This window comes from Phragmites australis, chromosome 2, assembly GCF_958298935.1.
Source record: "Phragmites australis chromosome 2, lpPhrAust1.1, whole genome shotgun sequence".
Taxonomy (NCBI): domain Eukaryota; kingdom Viridiplantae; phylum Streptophyta; class Magnoliopsida; order Poales; family Poaceae; genus Phragmites; species Phragmites australis.
This window is the reverse complement of record NC_084922.1, coordinates 47,353,555-47,373,683: the sequence shown is the minus strand read 5'-3', so window position 1 is coordinate 47,373,683 and position 20,129 is coordinate 47,353,555. Positions and strand designations below refer to the sequence as shown.

The 20,129-nt window shown below is 44.8% G+C and overlaps 2 protein-coding genes, 1 non-coding gene and 1 pseudogene across 3 annotated transcripts; 2 read left to right on the top strand and 2 right to left on the bottom strand.

Annotated features, from left to right (window-relative positions):
• Positions 1-1,958: 1,958 nt before the first annotated feature.
• LOC133909355 (G-type lectin S-receptor-like serine/threonine-protein kinase At2g19130) lies at positions 1,959-5,273 on the bottom strand. The gene is made up of 2 exons (XM_062351752.1): positions 5,105-5,273; positions 1,959-4,341 (listed from the first exon to the last, which is right to left on the bottom strand). The coding sequence occupies exons 1-2, from the start codon at positions 5,271-5,273 to the stop codon at positions 2,105-2,107; spliced, it is 2,406 nt and encodes an 801-aa protein (XP_062207736.1). The 3' UTR covers positions 1,959-2,104.
• Positions 5,274-8,049: 2,776 nt separating this feature from the next.
• LOC133908275 (G-type lectin S-receptor-like serine/threonine-protein kinase At2g19130) lies at positions 8,050-13,433 on the top strand (annotated as a pseudogene).
• Positions 13,434-14,226: 793 nt separating this feature from the next.
• On the top strand, positions 14,227-17,242 carry LOC133909354 (rhodanese-like domain-containing protein 4A, chloroplastic). The gene is made up of 4 exons (XM_062351751.1): positions 14,227-14,977; positions 15,825-15,927; positions 16,002-16,253; positions 16,873-17,242. The coding sequence occupies exons 1-4, from the start codon at positions 14,325-14,327 to the stop codon at positions 16,924-16,926; spliced, it is 1,062 nt and encodes a 353-aa protein (XP_062207735.1). The 5' UTR covers positions 14,227-14,324; the 3' UTR covers positions 16,927-17,242.
• A 631-nt stretch (positions 17,243-17,873) lies between these two features.
• TRNAI-AAU (transfer RNA isoleucine (anticodon AAU)) lies at positions 17,874-17,947 on the bottom strand. Its single transcript has one exon. It is a non-coding gene; the product is annotated as a tRNA-Ile (tRNA).
• Between the last annotated feature and the right edge of the window lie 2,182 nt (positions 17,948-20,129).

The window sequence follows — 20,129 nt, the reverse complement described above, 5'->3', positions numbered from 1 at the left end:
AGTGGGAGCGGGAGGTTGTGGGCAACAGCAGTTACAGAGACGGACATCACACATCCACTCAGCCTATTTTCCCTCAACTTATATATAGGATCCATACGAGTAATAAGATATACGAGGGAACAATCACACTCTAATAAAATGGCTGCATCAATGTTTCAAAAAAAAACCGCTTTCAAATCCTACTGCAAAATTCACCGGTTGCATCAACGTTTTAACCCTTTGCTTATCCACGAACTGTAAATCCTTCTCTACAAATCGGTGTTCGTTGGCCTAGGTTGAATGCTCGATCATGCATCCCGATGCTAAAAATGTGATGGTGTGTCAAACCCAATCAAATAGATACATTGGTTGATTTCTAGGAACCCAATATTTTACAATCTAGTATTGACACTGTGATTTAACAGGTAGGAAGAAAACATGTGTATCTTTATTTTGCAAGAACCAGGGGGAAAGGTGATGCTATATTTCATGCGCCAACCTTTTCCTTTTTTCAGTCGATGCGTGTCGTTCGTCGGGTAGAGATCCAACGGCCCATTGATCTACTTTTAGCCATCTGTGTCTCATATCTCTTTCTCTCCCCGTGTCAGCGTCTCGCATGCTCGCCCCCGACATCCTCCATCCGTCTCTAGCGCTGCCACCCATTACCACGCTAACCGCTTCATTTTCATTGCTCCGTCGTCAACCCCACCCACCACCAGCATCACCGTTGACGCCTCGCCGCATCGCCACGCTGCAGCACACTACCAGTTCGGTTGTCGTCCCAGCCTCCCTCTAACTCCCGGGATCATCGATGAACCCCAAAATCTCAAACCTAATTCATTTCCTAAACTCGTCGGTGTTCACATAGTCGTTCAAGATCCTCGGTATTTTCAGGCTATTAAAATTTATAAGGACTGAAAAAAATCCACAAAATGAACACGAGGTTTTCGAAAAGACATGTATGAGCCCAGGTTCGAACTGGGGACCTTGTTAGACCTAATTTATGTTTTATTATATCTTAATCCTAGGCTCTCGACCCAACAAAGGAGTCAGCCTCCTCCCTCCCAACCGGGCCTCCGCATGCAATGCTAGCCCACAAAGCCCATATTGGCATTAACCCCAGCACATATCGTCGACCGTCCCGTACTCCCGTCCCTCACCGCCACTGCGCCGCCGGTCGCCAGAGTCTCCCCTCCCTCCCGCGGTCTCGGCCCTACGTCCTGTCGTGTTCCATCCTACCTCGCCTCCCTCCCCGCATCCATCGGCCGGGCGCTGTACGCTGCGGTGCTGCATCGGTTCTTCATGGGCTCATTGCCCCGTGCGGCCGGCCGCAATTCATCATCGCCGCCGTGTCTCCAGTCGGTAAGTTACCTTAGCCTTCGAAACCTGAATCAAAGCGCTCGAGTATGGAATATTTAACTTTTTGTCGCTCTAACAGAGGGGTAATTCTTTAAGGAGGATGATAAATGAGTTCTCCTGAGTCAATGATAGTAGGTTTAGTGATAAATTTGTCATTTTACCGGATGTACGACAGGTAAAAAAAAATCAAATGCCCTGGCAAATAGGGTACATCTTTGTGTTAACTTTTGTATCAATCTACTATTATACTCCTATATTGGTTTCCATGTTTTATTCGTTCTGTTGTACGATAAATGAGTTCAAATTTCATTTTAATAGCGCATTAGTGCTCTACTTTTGTTAAGCCTCGATGCGGGAAGCATTTGGTATTTAGACTGTTAGTTTTCAGCCCGGGACGTGTTGATTCCTGGCTCTGCCACTGCAATCCAAGTAGCAGAACTGGCATTACATTGGACTTTTTAGGACATTTATTATGAGATGAGTCGGCTGGACGAAGGCTTGATTGAGCCAGCAGCATCCATCCCATTGTCACGTCAAGTCGTCAAGAATCCTCTTATACATGGAATTCAAGTAAAAGAGGTGAAATCCATTTGAGCATTATGAAAGTAGAGGGACAAAGGTGATCTGGTGGCAAAAGTAGAACACCAAATGTGCCAACCTTTTATTTATTTTATTTCCCAACTCAACGTAAGGATTGGTTCATCTAAGGGAGCTTTACACCACACTCATCATAACTACATTATAGGATCATACTCATATGTATAGACTATAGAGGAGACATAAATGAAAAGCTGCATTCTCTGAACCTTGAACCTTCAGCAAGAACTTGGAGATACCTTGGGATCGGTGGCATTTCAACATCTACCAAACCTTCCAGAATTTTGACAATTTCCCCCATTGTTGGTCTGGAACTTTCATTGTCTTGAACACACCAGCAAGCAACCTTGCATGCTCTTTCTAGCTCCTCTACACTCTCGCTGTTGATCAATTCCGTGCTCAATAGTGTGTGCACTTCTCCTCCAAGAAGCTTCCTTGCAACCAACACAGGGAAAAATGTTTCCATGCTTGTCTCTGCGTGTTCCAGATTTCTCTTTCCTGATATGATCTCGAAAAGCATCATTCCATAGCTGAAAACATCAGCCTTTGTTGTGATGGCTTCACCACTTATCCATTCTGGTGCAAGATATCCCACGGTGCCTCTCATAGACGTTAGAACTCTGCTAAAATCCCGACCTAGTAGCTTCGCCAATCCAAGGTCTGCCACTTTTGGAACAAATGAAGCATCCAACAGTATATTTTGTGGCTTGACATCGCAGTGTATGATGCAATCCCGACACTCCTCATGCAGATAAGCCAAACCCCTGGCAATCCCTACAGCAATTTGATGTCTTATTTTCCAACTGAAAGTGATAGAACTACTACCAAACAAATGTTTATCAAGTGAACCATTGGGCATATACTCATAAACAAGCAATCTCTTCTTTCCTTCAGAACAAAACCCAACCAGCCGAATCAAGTTCATGTGATGAATATTTCCTATGGTGCTCACCTCTGCCCTGAATTGCTTCTCCCCCTGATGAATGCCCTCTAGCTTTTTGACTGCCACTGTAGTTGTGTCTGGCAGAACCCCTTTGAACACAGAGCCAAAAGACCCTGCACCCAACCTCTCTGAGAAGTTTCTTGTTAGGAATTGCAAGTCCCTGTATTTGAAACTGATCAAAGACCCATCAACATGATTTATACCACTGATTCTTCTTCTTCTATGGCAAAAATATAAAATGGTCACTCCAAAACTTAGAACAACAAACCCACCAATGATGATTACAATGATCCACCGTTTCTTGGTTCCCGAGTTGGGTAGTTCTGAAGCAGCCAATCTAATAAAGATACTATCACTTGAACCAACAATATTGTCTTGCAGATTGATCAAATGATTGTACCAAACCAAGCAAGTGCCGTTATGAGAGTAAGCTGTGCAAGAGCAATTGTTCAGGCAAGTTAACTCACAGGCACGAACATTGGCTGCATCTATGCCGTGTGCATTATCTGGCAACTTCACACTATTAATCACATAGAATCTGTCTTGCTTCGTCTTCACTGAGCCATTGTTCCCGCATTTCAGTGGGACATTTCTCCTACAGCCTGCTGTACGATCATCTAGTTTCCAATTGTTTGGGTAATTCTCAATGAAGCCCTTGAGGCAACTGCATGATGAAGCAGCATTCTCACTACACTTGCTGTTTTCCCCACAAACTCCATAGACATTGCACTTAGCTTTTGGTTGCGTGAAAAAAGTAATCCATGCTTGTGCTGCCTCTGTCCATACAAAAGCCTGGAACAAACCTGACACATCGACAATAGCCCTAGTAAATGTTTGTGCATCATTCTTAACAGTGTACGTGAAGTATGTCTCCACATCATTGTCAACAAACTGGAATGTATATCCTGAGTTGGGATACTTATTGGTAGGTGACAACTCTGGCACGCCAGTGTATGCATTGCCACTCCAGTTACCAGTAGCCCAGTACACTATTGAGCTATTCCATTGGAGAACATATTGGGGTGAGCCATTAGGATCCAGCTGAATGGAGAACAGTCCTGGTGCTGGGTCACCACGGTCTTTCCAAGAGATCATTCGTTTGATCACACCAGTTTTCTTGTTGCGACTGAGCTTGTTTCCAGGGAGCCATGTGTCCGTGAAATCGTCAAAACTTTGCCACAGCACAATGGAGGTATTGGAGTTGTGTCTAACTACTAGGTTCCCGGTGTTGAGGAGCACGGCAACTGTGGAACTGGCAGCTGTGTTGTTCTTAATGTTGGTGGACCACGTTGGAGATTTGGAATGGTTAGCTAGAAGGACAAGATTTCCATCATCTGAGATTATTAGGTTTGACGAGACTGGATCAGAGACTGGTTTCTCTCTGTTAGCCACCCACACTATGGTTTGTACTGAGATTTCATTGTACCAAATGCCTATGTACCACTTGCCATCTGATCCTTCAGCTACGAGTGCAATATAGAAAGAAAATGGTCAGATAATGAAATCAATGATGCCACATGAAAAATAAACTCCTTACATTCTACTAATTCTGAAATCATCATGAAAGGTTTTGTTGACTTTTCTAGTACTGTTAGAGTTGGAAACAAGGTTGCCAGAATTGTGACCTTTAAACAGTGAGAGGTGCCCTGTTAGGATCTCACTGTAGGATCGAATCACTGAATCTAATTCTATCGAATCACTGAATCTAATTCTATCTTATTATACCAAATAGTATATTTTCAAACTGTACCACATCTTTCAATGATGATATTAGTATTTTTCTAGTCATTTGGCACCTTTTTAGAGTTATAGTTGCACTCATTCATATGATGGCTATGCAATAGTTAAACTCAGATTGGCCAAATTATGCATAGTTCTGACTTCTGTGTACAAATTATAATATCATGTTTTAAATCAAATATTTTTATTTACAAAAATATAGTGCAAATAAATAAGTTTGTTCGTTTCAGTAAGAATCTTGTAGAATCATATCTAAATTATGATTAAGATCATACGCATTTTTTCGCTAGGATCATAAAGTTGTTGTGGTTCTAAGACTCCAATCAAGATTCTGGCAACCTTGTTTGGAAGTGAAATTCCATAGTACGGTGGATCACCTTAGTGTTCTCTCTCCTGATCACTTTTTGGAATTTTTCCTTCAAAAGTTCACATTTTTGTTGATTTGTAGATATAACACGACACATGCGATTTAGAAAAAGGGCTCACCTGGCTGAAAGAATCCTAGTGCGAAATTGCCGTCCTGAGAGATCAGCTTCTTGTTCCCGGAGAGCTGCTGGTTTGCTGTGAGGGTATTAGAGGCATGCGATGGAGATCCTTGGTGGGAAAGCAGTAGTAAAACTAAGAAAATGGCGCATGAAGAAAACCAGGTTGCCATTCACAAAATCGAAGGAAAAGAAAGATGGCCTTCTGCGTCCAAGGTGAGAGAGAGCTGGTTATGAACTCGCAAACATACTGGTTGTTTATATGTGCAGCATCTACTCATGTTAGTCGTGGCATTGATCTGACTTTGTGTGTATGTATTGTCGTCTCCATGGAAGTCCAGTGTTGTGTCGCTCTCAATGTTGAAGTTGTTCGTGAAAAATGGGCTTCGTGGGATGTACCGTCTAAGAAATGGTAGCTTCAATGGCCTTTTCTGTCTCCATGGCCGTCCAATTTCAGTCGACATTATCCCTTTACTTTTCTGAACGACCGTTAGGATTAATTCTGGTTGTCAGTTAATACTGATTAGTGATTATGCTGTGTAAGCTGACTTGCAATATATTTCTTTATTCTCTAAATGTTGAATCGGTAAAAGGAAAATAGGGACCAGGAGGACGATCAAGAATGGTGTCTGAAGTAGCTGGGGATGACAAGGGATGGTCATCACCAAAGACGATTTTATGACTATGCAGTCAACGCAGCAACAACTGCCACTTAACGGGTTTGTTTGACACGGTATTTTACTTTTTTTTTACGCTTGCATTTGCAACCACACTTTGTTCTTCTGCGAAGTGCAAAGTCAAATTTGGCATTTAGCGAACTTGTTGGGTTGCTCTGCACCATAGTTCTCTGGTCGCTTTCTTTTTCACTTTGTTCTTTCCCTTCTAGAATTAGTGCTGGTCATTAGTCATATGAACCTCTGACACCCATATAGAACGACTCCATGTACTCCTATATCAGCTGTTTTATTTTCTTTTAAGTTTTGTAGGGAATTATTTTCTTTAAAGTTATTCTACTTAGTCGTGTTTCCTTAGAGTGCTGGAACTCTGCATAGGAATGCCGGATAATGATGTATCACGTTTTCAAATCAGAGCTATGTTGTAGCCCCTTTAGCAAGCAAGCAGCAGCAAGCCCACGAGAAATCCTAACTCTCAGCACATCGAATAATCGGACGCCGTCTGTCCACAGTTCAGGACCACCCTGCCGTTTGGATCGTGGTGCACTAAGAAACAATTTAGTGTGGTATTATCTAAGCACTGAAGCAGAGTATCGATGAGCAGCAGCAACGGCACAAGAAAGCATCTGGCTCAAGCAGTTAATGGAGGATCTTCACCTGTCAATAGAATACCAAGTAAGGATTTTCTGTGATAATGTATCTTCTATTCGCTTGGTAGAAAATCCTACCTTTCATGCAAGGATCAAGCATATAGAAGTTCATTATTACTACTGTCGGAGGATTAACTTCTGTCGTAGGGATCCCGAAAGACTCCTTTTTAGAGATTCGACCGGAGGATGATCCTGAATAAGTTCGTCGGAGAAATAAATAGGAATGGATGCAACAGCCGGTGGTGGGGGTGTCGACCTAGTGCAAGGAGAAGTAAATGCACCGGAGTTTAGACAGGTTCGGGCCGCACGGGGGCGTAATACCCTACTCCTGTATGGATGCTATAACTGTCCTGAGGAAGTCCCTCAAGAATGTTGCTGGTTACAAGGATGTTGGACTAGCTAAGATTTGAGGCTCCTTGTTCTTCGGCTGGGACTATGCTCAACCTTGCTCACAGTGACTCTCTTGCCCTGTGTTCTTCGTCGTTGGTGCTGTCTCTCGTTGTTCTTCAGGACGGCTTTTGCTGTGTTTGGTCTTGTTCGTTGCTCATCTATCCCTCTTCTTGCTTCTGTGTTGCCGGCTATTTTAAGTACCCGCCGGCCAAGACATGCCCCGAACGGGAAGGAGGGGGTACGAGTTTCAAGACGCCATGACTGGAAAATACGTCATCATTTCTTCTGGGTGAAGTGACCGGGGGTGGAAAATGCGTCGCACGCCCGGTCACCTGTCACCATAAACGCTCTGACAACGGGCGCCGTGGAGAGGGCCCACCGGGCAGCCGCAGAGCAACCCGGCGTGCCCGCCCTGTCTTGTTCCTCTGCCACAGCAGTGCGGCAGACGGAACGTCTTGATCCTCGCGATGTTATCCCAAGACAAGCCGGATGACACGGGACGGGACCCGTGCAATTAATAACCCCACGCCTCTTTGCCAAAACATAGCAGGAACTGACGCTGCGGCGGGAGCAGTTGGAGGTGTCAGGCCACGCACGCCTATCAAATGCGACCTCGGGCCTTTGACTGATTGACACCTCATCGGTGGGCCCCTCGGGGGCCTTTCCGAGTCGTCGGGGTACCGAGTGCTCAGGGGTACTGTTCACATCCCCGAGCACTCTCTCCCGAGAATGTCTATCCTTGTCCTCGGGGTGCCGGGTGCTCGGGGTACTGTTCACCTCCCCGAGCACTTTCTCCCGAGCACTCTTGCACGAACCCTCGGGGAACCGAGTGCTCGGGGGCTTCCACGTGCAGCCCCGAGCACTCTTGTACGGATCTTCGGGGAACCGAGCGCTCGGGAGCTGCCGCACGCAGCCCCGAGCACTCTCTCCCGGAACTTAGCTTTTCTGATCGTCGGGGGATTAGGGTGCTCGGGGGTGACCGGGTACCTCCCCGAGCACTTTCTTCCCGGTACTTAAACTCCGTAGATCATCGGGGAACTGGGGTGCTCGGGGACCACTGACTGTGGTCCCGAGCACCTTCTCTCGGGACTTGATCTTTTCTCATCCTACAGGAGAGACCTCGCGGGATAGCGCCATGTGGCGGATGGCTGGCCTGGCCTTGGGATTCAGGGACCTCCGGTTCCTGATACACCGACAACTACATAAGAGGAAATGTCCTAGAGGGGGAAGTCAATATGATGCCAACGAAGACTGACAAGCAGATTGCTAATATTCTTACAAAGGGTCTCAATAAGGCAAAGTTCGAGAAGTTTCGAGAGGCACTCGGCATGGTCTACAAGATAATTCTAGAAAGAAGTTTGCCTTGAGGAGGAGTGTTGAAAAAGAGCAAGGCAAATTCTAGAGTTCTCTCACATATACATGATCTGAGATATTTTATGAAGTTTCTAGATTATTTTTGTCATGGTAAAAATTAGAATTATCTAGATGAGGATATTTTATATGAACTTTCTAGCGACTAGATATTTGTAGTATGACATGGCTAGGATCTTGTCAAGTGTCACTCATCTAACGGCTTTGAATACCTATATAAGGAGGGTGACACCCTTTGCCATGATATACATATAAGAGAGCTTGGTAGTGAGAGTGCTAGAGTGAGAGTAAGAGAAGAGTGAGAGTAAGAGAGAAGGGTGAGAGTTAGGATAGCTATTGAAAATGAATTGTGTACACTTTTGTGTAATAATTGTGTTATTATAATAAAGAGTGTTTTCTTATAAGTAGCAGTCTCCTAGTTAGGTTATTAGTTTCTAAGTACTTAGTGCATACAAAGTTATGATCCATCTGAAGGTTAGCTCTACTATCTGGGATCACTGATCCATATGAAGATTAGCTCTGTCACCTGGGATCATAAAGGTCTGCGTTTCATCTGAAGGTTGGCACTACCACTTGGAAGCCAGCTTCATCTAAAGGTAGGATATGCTATCTGGAAGTGAGAAGGTGGCTCTATCGCGAAAAGACCTAATGTACTACGTAATTTGAAATTAAAAAAAGGCTAACTGACTCGCGTGCATTGGACGTGAGTTGGTCTAGCTTAGGTCCATTAATTTAATGGCCATTAGGGCTACCCCTTTCCAACACTAATAATTGAGATTTTATCTTTTTTCTGGTACTAATGCACTTGGCTGCGCTACCAGAGTTTCACTCTAGTTCAGATTCTTCTTTTTGGAGAGGATCTAGAAAGGCAATAATAATATTGGTAAAATCTCACTCCTAACTTTTCTCAACCTTTAGTCACATCCAGAAATCTTAGCGTACTGACATGTATCGGGAAAAAAAATTCAAAGGTTGGAGTGACAACACCTAGCTTAAATGCTAATTAATCGAAAGCATCTTCTTTTCTGGAATCACATCTTGCCGTGTTCATACTTTAATGTTCATCCTGATCATGCAGAATTAGTATTTGACTTGTTCAAATTCTTTGCAACAAGTGCTCCGCACTCATCGCTCCAAGTAATTTTGGATTGACCTCAAAATTCACAATTATTTTCGAATGAATAAATGGACAGCTGTGATTATGATTTATGAATAAAAAATGAAAATAGATCGTTGTGCTGTGTGCAACAGATGATTCCACGCCGCAGTATACCCCGATCTCCGACCTGGGGTCCTCACAGCTTTCCATCTCAAGTGATGGCAACATGGTCATCCTCGATCACCGCAAGTCTCCAGTCTGGTCAACCAACGTGGCCTGCATCGCCTCCAATTCCACGGTCGGTGTCATCCTCAACAACGCAACCTTGTCCTGTCGAACGCTTCCAACACCTCCTTCATGATGTGGCAGAGCTTCGACTACTTCGGCAACATGTGGTTCCCCGGCGGGAAGCACAGCCGGAACAAGCTCACCAACGAGATCACCCACGTGATCGCGTGGAATGGCTACAACGACCTGAGGCCGAGCATGTTCTCCCTCGAGCTGGACCCATGCGGCACGAGCCAATACCTGCTCAATTGGAATGACATCCATCAGTACTGGACTAGCGGCAACTAGACGGGCCACGCGTTCACGGTCGTGCCGGAGATGATGCCCACCGATGCCTCCCCCTTGTCCAAGTACACCTTCGGCTACATGACAGCGAGAACGCACCTTCATCTACGACGTAGAGGACGAGGCAGTGGTGATGCGGTTCCTCGTTAACGTGACGGGGTAGATCAAGTTTCTGACGTGGGTGGAGGGCGCCGCCGAGTGGGTGCTCTTCTGGTCGGAGCCCAAGGCGCAGTGCGACGTCTACTCGATCCGCGGGCCGTTCTGCGTGTGCACCGAGAACGCCCTGCCATCCTGCAGCTGCCTCCGGGGCTTCCGCGGGCGGGAGCTGTAGGAATGGCTGCAGGGCGATCACACTGTAGGCTGTGCTCGGAACACCGGCCTGCACTGCGCAGTCTGCGCTCAAGGCGTGCAGAAGAACAACAAGAATGACAGGTTATACGCGATGCCCAACGTGAGGTTGCCGAGCAACGCACAGAGCACGACGGTCGCGAGTGTTCGTGACTGCGAGCTCTCGTGCCTCGGCAACTGTTCATGCACCGCTTAATCTTACGACGACAGCTGCTCGCAGTGGTACGGCGACCTCATAAACTTCCAAGACACAAGCAGCATTGCCACTGGAGGCGGTAGCATTTCGATCCGCCTGGTTACGTTCGAGTTCTCTTGCACTGGGAACTCTAAGAAACTGATCATTGGGCTCGTTGTCGCGGGGTTCGTTGTTGTAGTCTCTGTCATCGTTCTGGTTACAGTCTTCATCCTGAGAAGCAGAAGGATCAAGTCATTGAGGAGTGTCGAAGGATCATTGATAGCATTCACATACCGTGGCCTACAATTCGTCACCAAGAATTGTTAGAATATATAGGCTTGACCTATTATCCTTATGTAATTTCAAATAAATTTTAGAGATCTAATCATATGAGGGTGGTGTGTAATCTTTTAGTCTCACCTCGGTGGCGGAGGGCGCATGGCACCTACGTGAATGGTCCGTCGAAATCGGATCCAGTTGCTTGCGCAGGTGTTGCCTCTTTTTATGTTTTATTCTTTTTACTGCGTTGGTAAATGGATAAATATATGAAAATCGTGTTGGTTAAGATCCGATCGTGGCGCGTCTCAACCGCGCGATCCTCACTCTATATATATCTGTCAGCCACCGTCGTAAATGATATACGTGATATGTATTAGGGTATGAGAAGAACAAACTATTGGTTAACTGATGGAGAGTACCACACAATCCACTCGAATAAAGATGCAACACTCTCAAAATATGTAGGGCGGGTTTAGCTATTGTCTTAATGCGTTCTACTGGCTTTAATAAGTGAAGATGCTAACCTATAGAACATTCTTGAAAGAACACATATATATGAGCCTAACTATTGGTCGCAGTCTATGAGACTCGGGTGATCTCTACTAAACTCATGAAGAGATCATGTATTACGACTTATATACTCCAACCGCGAGGTAGTCTACTGGCAGCCAAGTATCAGTTATGACTTTGAGTGAAACTTGTTTGCACAAAACTTACAATTTAAGTATAGTCTATTATTCAAGTTATGAATGAGTGTAGCTTAATATTTTAGATGGATGTTCAACCCTAACAGGTCTCTATTGAAATACTGGTATATCAAACAATAGTGAGAAAAGGGTAAATCTTCGTGGGACTTTGAAATATGGCGCGGGATTGTTAGAATATATGAGCTTGACCCATTATATTTGTGTAATTCCAAATAAATCTCAAGGCCCAACCATGTGAGAGTGGTGCGTGATGTTTTAGTCTCATCTTGCTAGTGGAGGTGGAGGAAGACCATCTTAAAAAAGATTCTCTCCTCCTCTCATTTAGCATGTGTGAATGAGAAGACTAGCAGAACACACGTGCGCGCTTGCTCATCTCGTTGGGCGATGGCGGTGGAAGTGGTGGAGGCGGAGGGCGTGGGCACACGACACCTGCGTGAATGGTCTGTCGAAATCGGGTCCAGTTGCTTGCGCAGGTATAACCTCCTTTTTGTGTTTTATTCTTTTTGTTGCGTAGGCAAATAGATAAATATATGAAAATCATGTCAGTTAAGATCCGATCGTGGCGCGTAATAGAGTCCGATCGTGGTGTGTCTCAATCACGCGATCCTCCCTCTATATATATCTGGTAGTCGTCGTCGCAAAGGATATACGCAATACATAATTAGGGTTTTGCCAATTTCTTTTTGTTGCGTCGTCGCACGTAGTTTACTCTATCTCGCCGAGCATATCTCCAGAACCTATCGCTCTTATGATCCTACACCGGAAGATGACGAATAAGATTTTTAGGAAGCGCTCGTCGTGACTGCTCACGATCTGCTTTCTCTATATCATTGTGATCCACTTCGACTACTTTATCATCTTCGTCATCGTCTACTGCTTCAACATCACGGGGGCCCTGGCATCACACGCCACCATCGTGTACGTACATTGCTATCTAGTTGAACCCTACTTAAGTGTTTTGCTATCTAGTTAAACCCTTAGACTCTTTGAGGCTAATCGAAATACTACTCGAGTATCTAGTCGAGACATATCTGAGCTAGTCGAAATCCTACTTAATATCTGGTCAAGGTTTATCGAAGTTAGTCGAGGCATGGTTGAGCTAGCCGTTTGGCATGTTTCTGCTCATGTTATATTAGAAATTAGATCAAATTAAATCAGAAAATGCTAATTTTCCAGCAAGAACTTCTCCGAGAAGCTCGGTGGCGGCGCCTTCGGGTTGTTCAAAGGGTCGCTGCCTGACGCAACACTCGTCGCGGTCAAGAAGCTCGAGAGCGTTCGGCAGGGGGAGAAGCAGTTCCGTGCAGAGGTGAGCACGATCGGCACGATCCAGCATATGAACCTGATCAGATTGCTCGGGTTCTGCTCCGAGAGGACGCGACGGCTACTCGTCTACGAGCACATGCCAAACGGCTCTTTGGACCGGCATCTATTCGGGACCAGCCAAGGTGTCTTGAGCTGGGACACGAGGTCCCAAATCGCTCTGGGGATCGCGAGGGCTGGACTATCTGCACGAGAAATGCAGGGACTGCATCATCCACTGCGACATGAAGCCCGAGAACATCCTCCTGGACGACGCGTTCGTTCCCAAGGTCGTGGACTTCGGGCTAGACAAGCTCATGGGCCGCGACTTCAGCCTCGTGCTGAGACCACGATGCGGGACACGGTGGGGTACCTGGCGCCGGAATGGATCACCGGCACGGCCATCACGAGGAAGGCGGACGTATTCAGCTACGGCATGACGCTGTTCGAGATCATCTCGGGCCGACGGACGGCACGGCGGACTCCTTCCCCTCGACGGCCGTGAGCCTGCTCTTCGACGGCGACGTGAGGAGCGCGGTGGACAGCAAGCTCGGCAGCGACGCCGACGTCGCGGAGGTCGAGCGGGCGTTGAAGGTCGCGTGCTGGCGCGTGCAGGACGACGAGGACGCGAGGCCCAGCATGGGGATAGTGGTGCAGGTTCTCGAGGGGCTGGTCGACGTCAACGTCCCGCCGATCCCGAGGTTGCTCAAGGTGCTCGCGGATCCGTCAAAATACGTCGAGTTCTTCTCAGGTTTGCCGTCGACCTAAGATTGGGTCACTGTTAGCGGCATGAACTTACAGTAGTGTACAAAAAGCGTGTGCGCTAATGAGTTGTGTCAAGAAGTTGTACTCGTGCCACGGAGCTTGTAGAATACTACTACAGCCAGCCGAGATGATTATTGTACGATTAACCATATAGAATATGTTCTAAGATGTCTCCAGAGTCATACGTGTCCGGAGGCGTTGAGGGGCGAATTGCTTACCCATACGAGAGGATCCCAGTATGGTGAATACCTATAATCTTAGTGAGAAATAAACTTCTTATTTATATATAGTATTTTAATCTAATTTGATAAATATAAATGTATATATTTAGTCTGATTTGAAAGAGAAGTTTGTTGTAACTGATCCGATAGATACCTGTTCTTATATTCACTTATACAGATAGATCAATTGTCAGTATCACAAAATCACTCTTATATGAGCACTTAATTAAAATCTTAATTCTTACATCCATTCATACGACATCAAATTAGGTTAACCAAGCAAATATTTAACTCAACACATTTATATACAACCAATCAAATAATATTTTTTAACAAATATAATTTCGCATAACCTGCAAATACTGTCCCATCGCACCCTGACGAATCGTTCAGGTGTTGCCCGTCGCGATGGACGAACTTTCCGCAGAACCTCTTTGCTCTAGCTTTTTGCGAAAGCCCACGGATTACGTAAAGGCCCAATTGAGATTGTGAAAGCCCAAGGCCCAGGTATATTTCTCTGGTCTTTTTTCCCTAGATTTTATTATTTATATTTTTGAAAGAAAAAAAAGCGGATTAATCGGATAGGTAGCTGAAGACAATCCATCTTGCAGCTGAGAGCCAGAGAGCTCTTCTATCCTTGCACAGAGCTCAAGCCTCGTGCAGCCGTGCTTCCATGGCTCTCCTCCGGCTCCAAGAACGGTGCTCGCTCCTCCAAATCTCCAGCTTCCACCTCCAAAATCCCCTCGAACCCCCAAGAAATCGTCGCAAGAACCAACTTTTACCGCCCAACGCGGCAAAGATTGCCAACTCCTCCAAAATCCCTGTTCATCGCACCCCCGCCGCCGCGCCCAAGGCCGCAATCTTGGCGCGAAAGGCGGAGCCTTGGCGGGAAGCCCTCGTCCCCCTCACCGTCGCCGTCGCGTCCTGGCCGCTCCCTTCCCTCGCGGCGGAGGGCGACGGGAAGGTGAGCCTCGAGTCCATCGTGGTGGCCATCGACGACTTCAACAACCGCAACCCCTTCTTCGTGGCCGGGGTGGTGTTCGTGTGGCTCGTGGTGATCCCGCTAGTGCAGGAGTACTACTTCAAGAAGTACAAACCCGTGAGCGCCATTGACGCGTTCCGCAAGCTCCGCGACGTGCCGGAGGCGCAGTTGCTGGACATCAGGCTGGGCAAGAGCGTGCGGTTCATGGCGCCGCCGAACCTCAGGCTTCTCGACAAGAGCGCCGTGCAGGTCGAGTACAACGAGGACGACGAGGATGGCTTCGTCCCGGAGGTGCTGGCAAGGTTCCCGGATCCGGCGAACACCGTCGTCTGCGTCCTTGACAAGTGAGTGCTAAATGGAATCCTTATTGATACATTGTGAGGTGATTCTGTTAATGCTGTGGATCCTGTACCTGTAGTGCACTAGTGCTAGATGCAATTCCTCTGTGGATTGTATATTTGGATGGCTTTTGCCTCAAATGTAATTTATGCAATATATTGGGACTAATCATGGTTGTGTCCACTCGTAGGAGCATGGTTGCATTAGATAAATATACGTCCTGTTAGATGTTTACTGTAGGCAGCATAAACAACCTCGAATCAAGAAGTGCAAAACTGTACAAAACTCAATATAGCTACCGCAAATCAGATTTCCGTTGTTTTACACCTCTTGAATTGTGTTGCATTCGTCTAAAAAAACTCTTTTAGCTGCTAGGTCTATTTCTTAGTTCAAGCTAACTAGGGAAATTTTTACAAAGCAAGGAAAAGAATTGTGTTACATTTGGTAAATGCCATCATCGGTGATGTGCTCAGGAGGAAGAGGATCCACAGCGACCATCACTGTGTTGCTATTTGCTACATTACTGTTTCTGACAAACCAAACCGCGGCAAGAAGATGGATCCTTGTTATTCTCTTTTCTGATTTACGTAATTTTCTCATTAAAAGAATTGGATATATGGAAATATCAGGTCTCATTGCAGTGCATCTTTCAGCCTAACAAAAATGGATGCCATGTGAAATTTGAGTTAGTGAAGTTTTTGTCTGACTTAGCTATCTTTTTACTTCACACCAAAGCAAGTGTGTGCATCTTTACTTATCCAAAGCAATTATGTTTAAACTCCTGTGTAGCACTTTGATCTTTTGTCATACTACCATCTTGTTACCAAATTAAGTTTATGCTGTGCAAGGTAGCTTCGATGGTAATTCTTTGAAAGTTGCTGAGCTACTATTCAAGAATGGTTTCAAGGAAACCTATGCAATCAAAGGGGGGCTGAGAGGTCCAGAAGGGTGGCAAGTAAGTTATAATACTGTGAGAAATAACATTCAATATACTTCTATTTTTCGCTCTAAGTTCTTCTATTTTCTTAGGCGGTTCAAGAAAACTATCTTCCCCCATCTGTACATGTTTTTCCGAGAAAGAAGAGCAAAAAGTTAGCACACACAGATGTTAGCACTGATGGAACGGATGGTCAGCAGGAGGGGAGTGGGGAACCAGTGGTTCCGAATAGCAGCTCTATAGTTGATGCAGGCAATGGATCCAGGGATGGTCATGAGAATCCGAATGGAAGTATTTCTGCCGTGAAACATGCAACTAGGAGACCATTATCACCATATCCAAATGTATGATTCTTGTTTCTTTTTTCACCGCCATACTCAAAATGAATCAGCATGTTCAGGATTTTTTCATCAAACCTCTAACTGATCAGCATTTAGTGTCCAATTCAAAATAGCAAAAGTATTTGCTCACGTATTACTGCTTGCCTTTATACTGAAACTAATATCTACTGAAAACTTCTGTTTTCCATAGTTCTGTCCCTCAAGAACGTGCAATCGTAGTTCTACTAAACAATCTTTTACTGGTTTCCATCTCAAACTATATTGAATTTGGTGGAAAGGCATAGCAATGGCCCTGATTGCCTTGTATTTAGTATGCTTCTTGGCTAGAGTTAATGAGCATTGTTAGCGTGGTTCAAAATTTCAGCAATCTTTTAAAAGCTTAAATGTCTGTTTGCCTGAAAGCTGGACAATGAAACTTTGAAGTCATACAGATGACGTAACTCAGGTCTAGGGAAATGTTACTGGGAAACAAGACAGACTTCAGCGTTCAAAAGCTTTCCCTTGCTCAGCTAGTTAATAGCTATGCGCTTTTATGTATGCTTGTTTCTTTGTTCTTTACGATGAAAACTGACCGCAGAAACTATGGCACAACCAGTTACATTCATTTGAGTTTATTGTGCAGTACCCTAACTTGAAGCCACCATCATCTCCGACACCGTCAAAACCAAAGAGTTAGGAGCAATGCAGGGGGCAATCATACGTGTGAGACTCAAAGTCAGAACCAGTCATCTCCTACACAAACATTTTGGTATACTTCTAACCCATGGATGTTGAGGTGATTGATCTCAACGCAGATGGCCATTGCAGTTGTCGGAAAATATTGCTGCTATTGAGGCCACGTGAATTCTTGTGTAATTGTCAAACTTTTCCCAGTTTGTTGTACTTCAATTGTTTGTACATTGCAGTGGAGCCAAATGACATTGTATATGAGATTTGAAACTCTTGTGACATCGTAGCACTTTTCAGTTTGATAATTGTGGTTATGTTTAATAGTCACTGGTTCATGCATCTATAGTCAAGCCAGTAATCTGCACTACAATTACAAATTCAAATTTGACAGATTCAGGCTTCTTATCACACAGCCTTTATGCATGCAGAGGCTCTAGTACTTCGTCTGATCCCACGTTGACTAGCAATATCTATAGAAATATATTATTGCAAATAGGAAGAGTTATATATTTTGAAAGTATTTCTCATTATGAATCTAGTAACATCAATCTTATGTTGTCAATCTATATACTTTTTTTAGAAATTAGTAGTCAAAGCTAAAAATAGTTTGACTTAGGATAATTCTAAATGGACTTATATTTGGGATCAGAGGTAGTACTAGTTACTGAGTGCAATTTTTTTGCTCATCAATCTTTCTTAACTGCTCTCAACCCAGAAGACCCTGGAAAGTGTCAAGTGTGTAGTCCTGTGCTTCTGTTTTGCTGAAGTTAAAATGTCTAGCTAATTACAAGTTTGGGATCAAATCGTCATGGCATCATGGTTTGAGAGCCGCAGAAAATAAATTGAGATAAGAGTAGAATGAATTCGTCTGAGACTCTAGGATGGTCAGAGTTAGATAGGGTCATTACCATTCGTTGTAGCTGTACAAAATAGCGCAGGAGTTAAAAACTAACCTGGCCCATGCAGGTCTCGAACCTGCGACCTTGGCGTTATTAGCACCACGCTCTAACCAACTGAGCTAATGGGCCACCTTATGCAATACCAACGAAGATTCACTTTTATCATTTATTGTAATTCAGCGAAGACATTAACACTGACATGAACTCAGTTATTCGTAGATGTATATTATTGTTCCGAATATAGAACAAGGTAATCTGCAAGTTGAATCCATCAGCCCCCTTGGTCCCTTCCTCTCTTACTCTGGAATCCGTCACACTGGCAGTAACACCCTTCCACTCCCTGATGAAGTGCTGCAGTAATTAGCTACAGGTTGTAGCAACACTGTCGAGACCATCCTGTTCCCAACCTGCAGGAGTAACATCTCATACTTCTCTCTGTCCGTTCTGTGAATAGTGGCACACTGATACTACTCCCAAGGAGTGATGATCCCCAGACCCCAATTCCCCACTGATCATGAGTACCGTCGAAGAGGAAGTCAAATGCCAAGACGAGGAAAGCCTGACGATGGGATCGCACACATGACCTGCATGCAGACTGACTTAGCATATAACTTCCCAGATTAACCTTGAGGTACCATAAGAACATCTAGCAATAATACGCTCACAAGAACTGAGTATTACAGGTGGGAGTAATCTTGCTGCTGCTACTAACAACAGTATCATAATTAGTGATTTAGTGTGATGGCACCCAGAAACACCGTGGCCACAGAGGCGGCACAGGCGATAGCTGTTCGTACCCTTCACCGACGTGCTAGTACGCGTCCGCATGCCGTCCGGCCGGCCGGCCAGACGCCGGACCACCAGAATCTGGTAGCTAGTAGTGTTAGAATATATAGCCTTATTCTATAATTCTAAAGGTCTAACCATGTGAGGGATATATACTTTTTTTTCAGTCCTATCTTGCTAATGAAGGTAGATGAAGATCAATTTAAAAGGTTTCTTTCCTCCATCCACCTAATATATGTGGATAAGAGAATTAGAAGAACACGCGTGTGCTCGTCTCGTCTTGTCTTGTCGGGGTGGAAGGCGTGGGCACACGATACCTGTGTAAATGGTCCGTCGAAATCGGGTAGTTGCTTGTACAAGTCTGGTCTCCTTTTACGGGTTTTTTTTTTTTACCTACATGGGCAAACGGATAAATATATGAAAATTATGCCGGTCAAGACTCGGATCATGGTGGCGTAACCGTTTCCGATCGTGGTGCATCTCAACTGCGCGATTCTCCCTCTATATATATCTGTCAGTCGTCGTACAAAGTAGAGACATGAGACACCACACGCAATTAGGGTTTTACTAATTTCTCTCTGCGTAGACTAATCCATTCTGTTGCGTCGGTGTACACTGACAAACGGGAGAGCAGGTCTCTAGAACCTGTTGCCTTTGGGATCCAGGAGATGGCGAATAAGGTTTTTGGGAAGCGCTCGTCGTGACTGCTCACGATCTGCTTTCTCTACATCATCGCGATCTACTTCGACTACTTCGCCTTTGTTATCGCCTACTGGATTGACATCACGGTGACATTTGCATCAACTACTTCTTCTTCATCATCATCTACTGCATCGAGCATCAACACCACAGGGGAATCTGCATTTGACGTCACTATCGGGTACGTATGTAAATCCTACTCGAGTACCTAGTCTAGTACATCTGCGGGTCGAATACCTAGTCGAATATGTTATCAAAGACATGCTCTAAGTCGAGACGTGTTGAGACTTGTCGAATCCTACACGATGCTAGTCGAATTTAGTCAGAACACAATCATTATTAATTATTTGCATCTGTTCTTATTCAATTTAAATTAGCAATTAAATTAAATTAAATATGAAAGTGTTACAATTTTCAACAATCTAAAAACCTTATTGTAGGAACTTTGATTTAACGATGGCTGGTTTACCGGTGTGCACTTTAAGAAATGGCAAGTCAAAGCCACTACGTGGCTTACATTTATGAACTGCTACTGAGTTGTGTCTGGCAAACCTGAAGGAACTCTTTCCTCTGATGTGGAGAAGAAGTTCGAGGAAGGCAACACACTCTTTATAGAATGTGTTCTTACCACTCTTGCCAATCATCTCTATGATGTATACATGCACATAAAGGATACAAAGCAGTTGTGGGATGTACTGAATGCAAAATTTGGTGCGTCAGATGCAGATAGTGAACTGTATATCATGGAGCAATATCATAACTACAAGATGTCAATAATCGATTGGTAGTCAAGTAGGCTCATGAGGTTCAGTGCATTGTAAAAGAA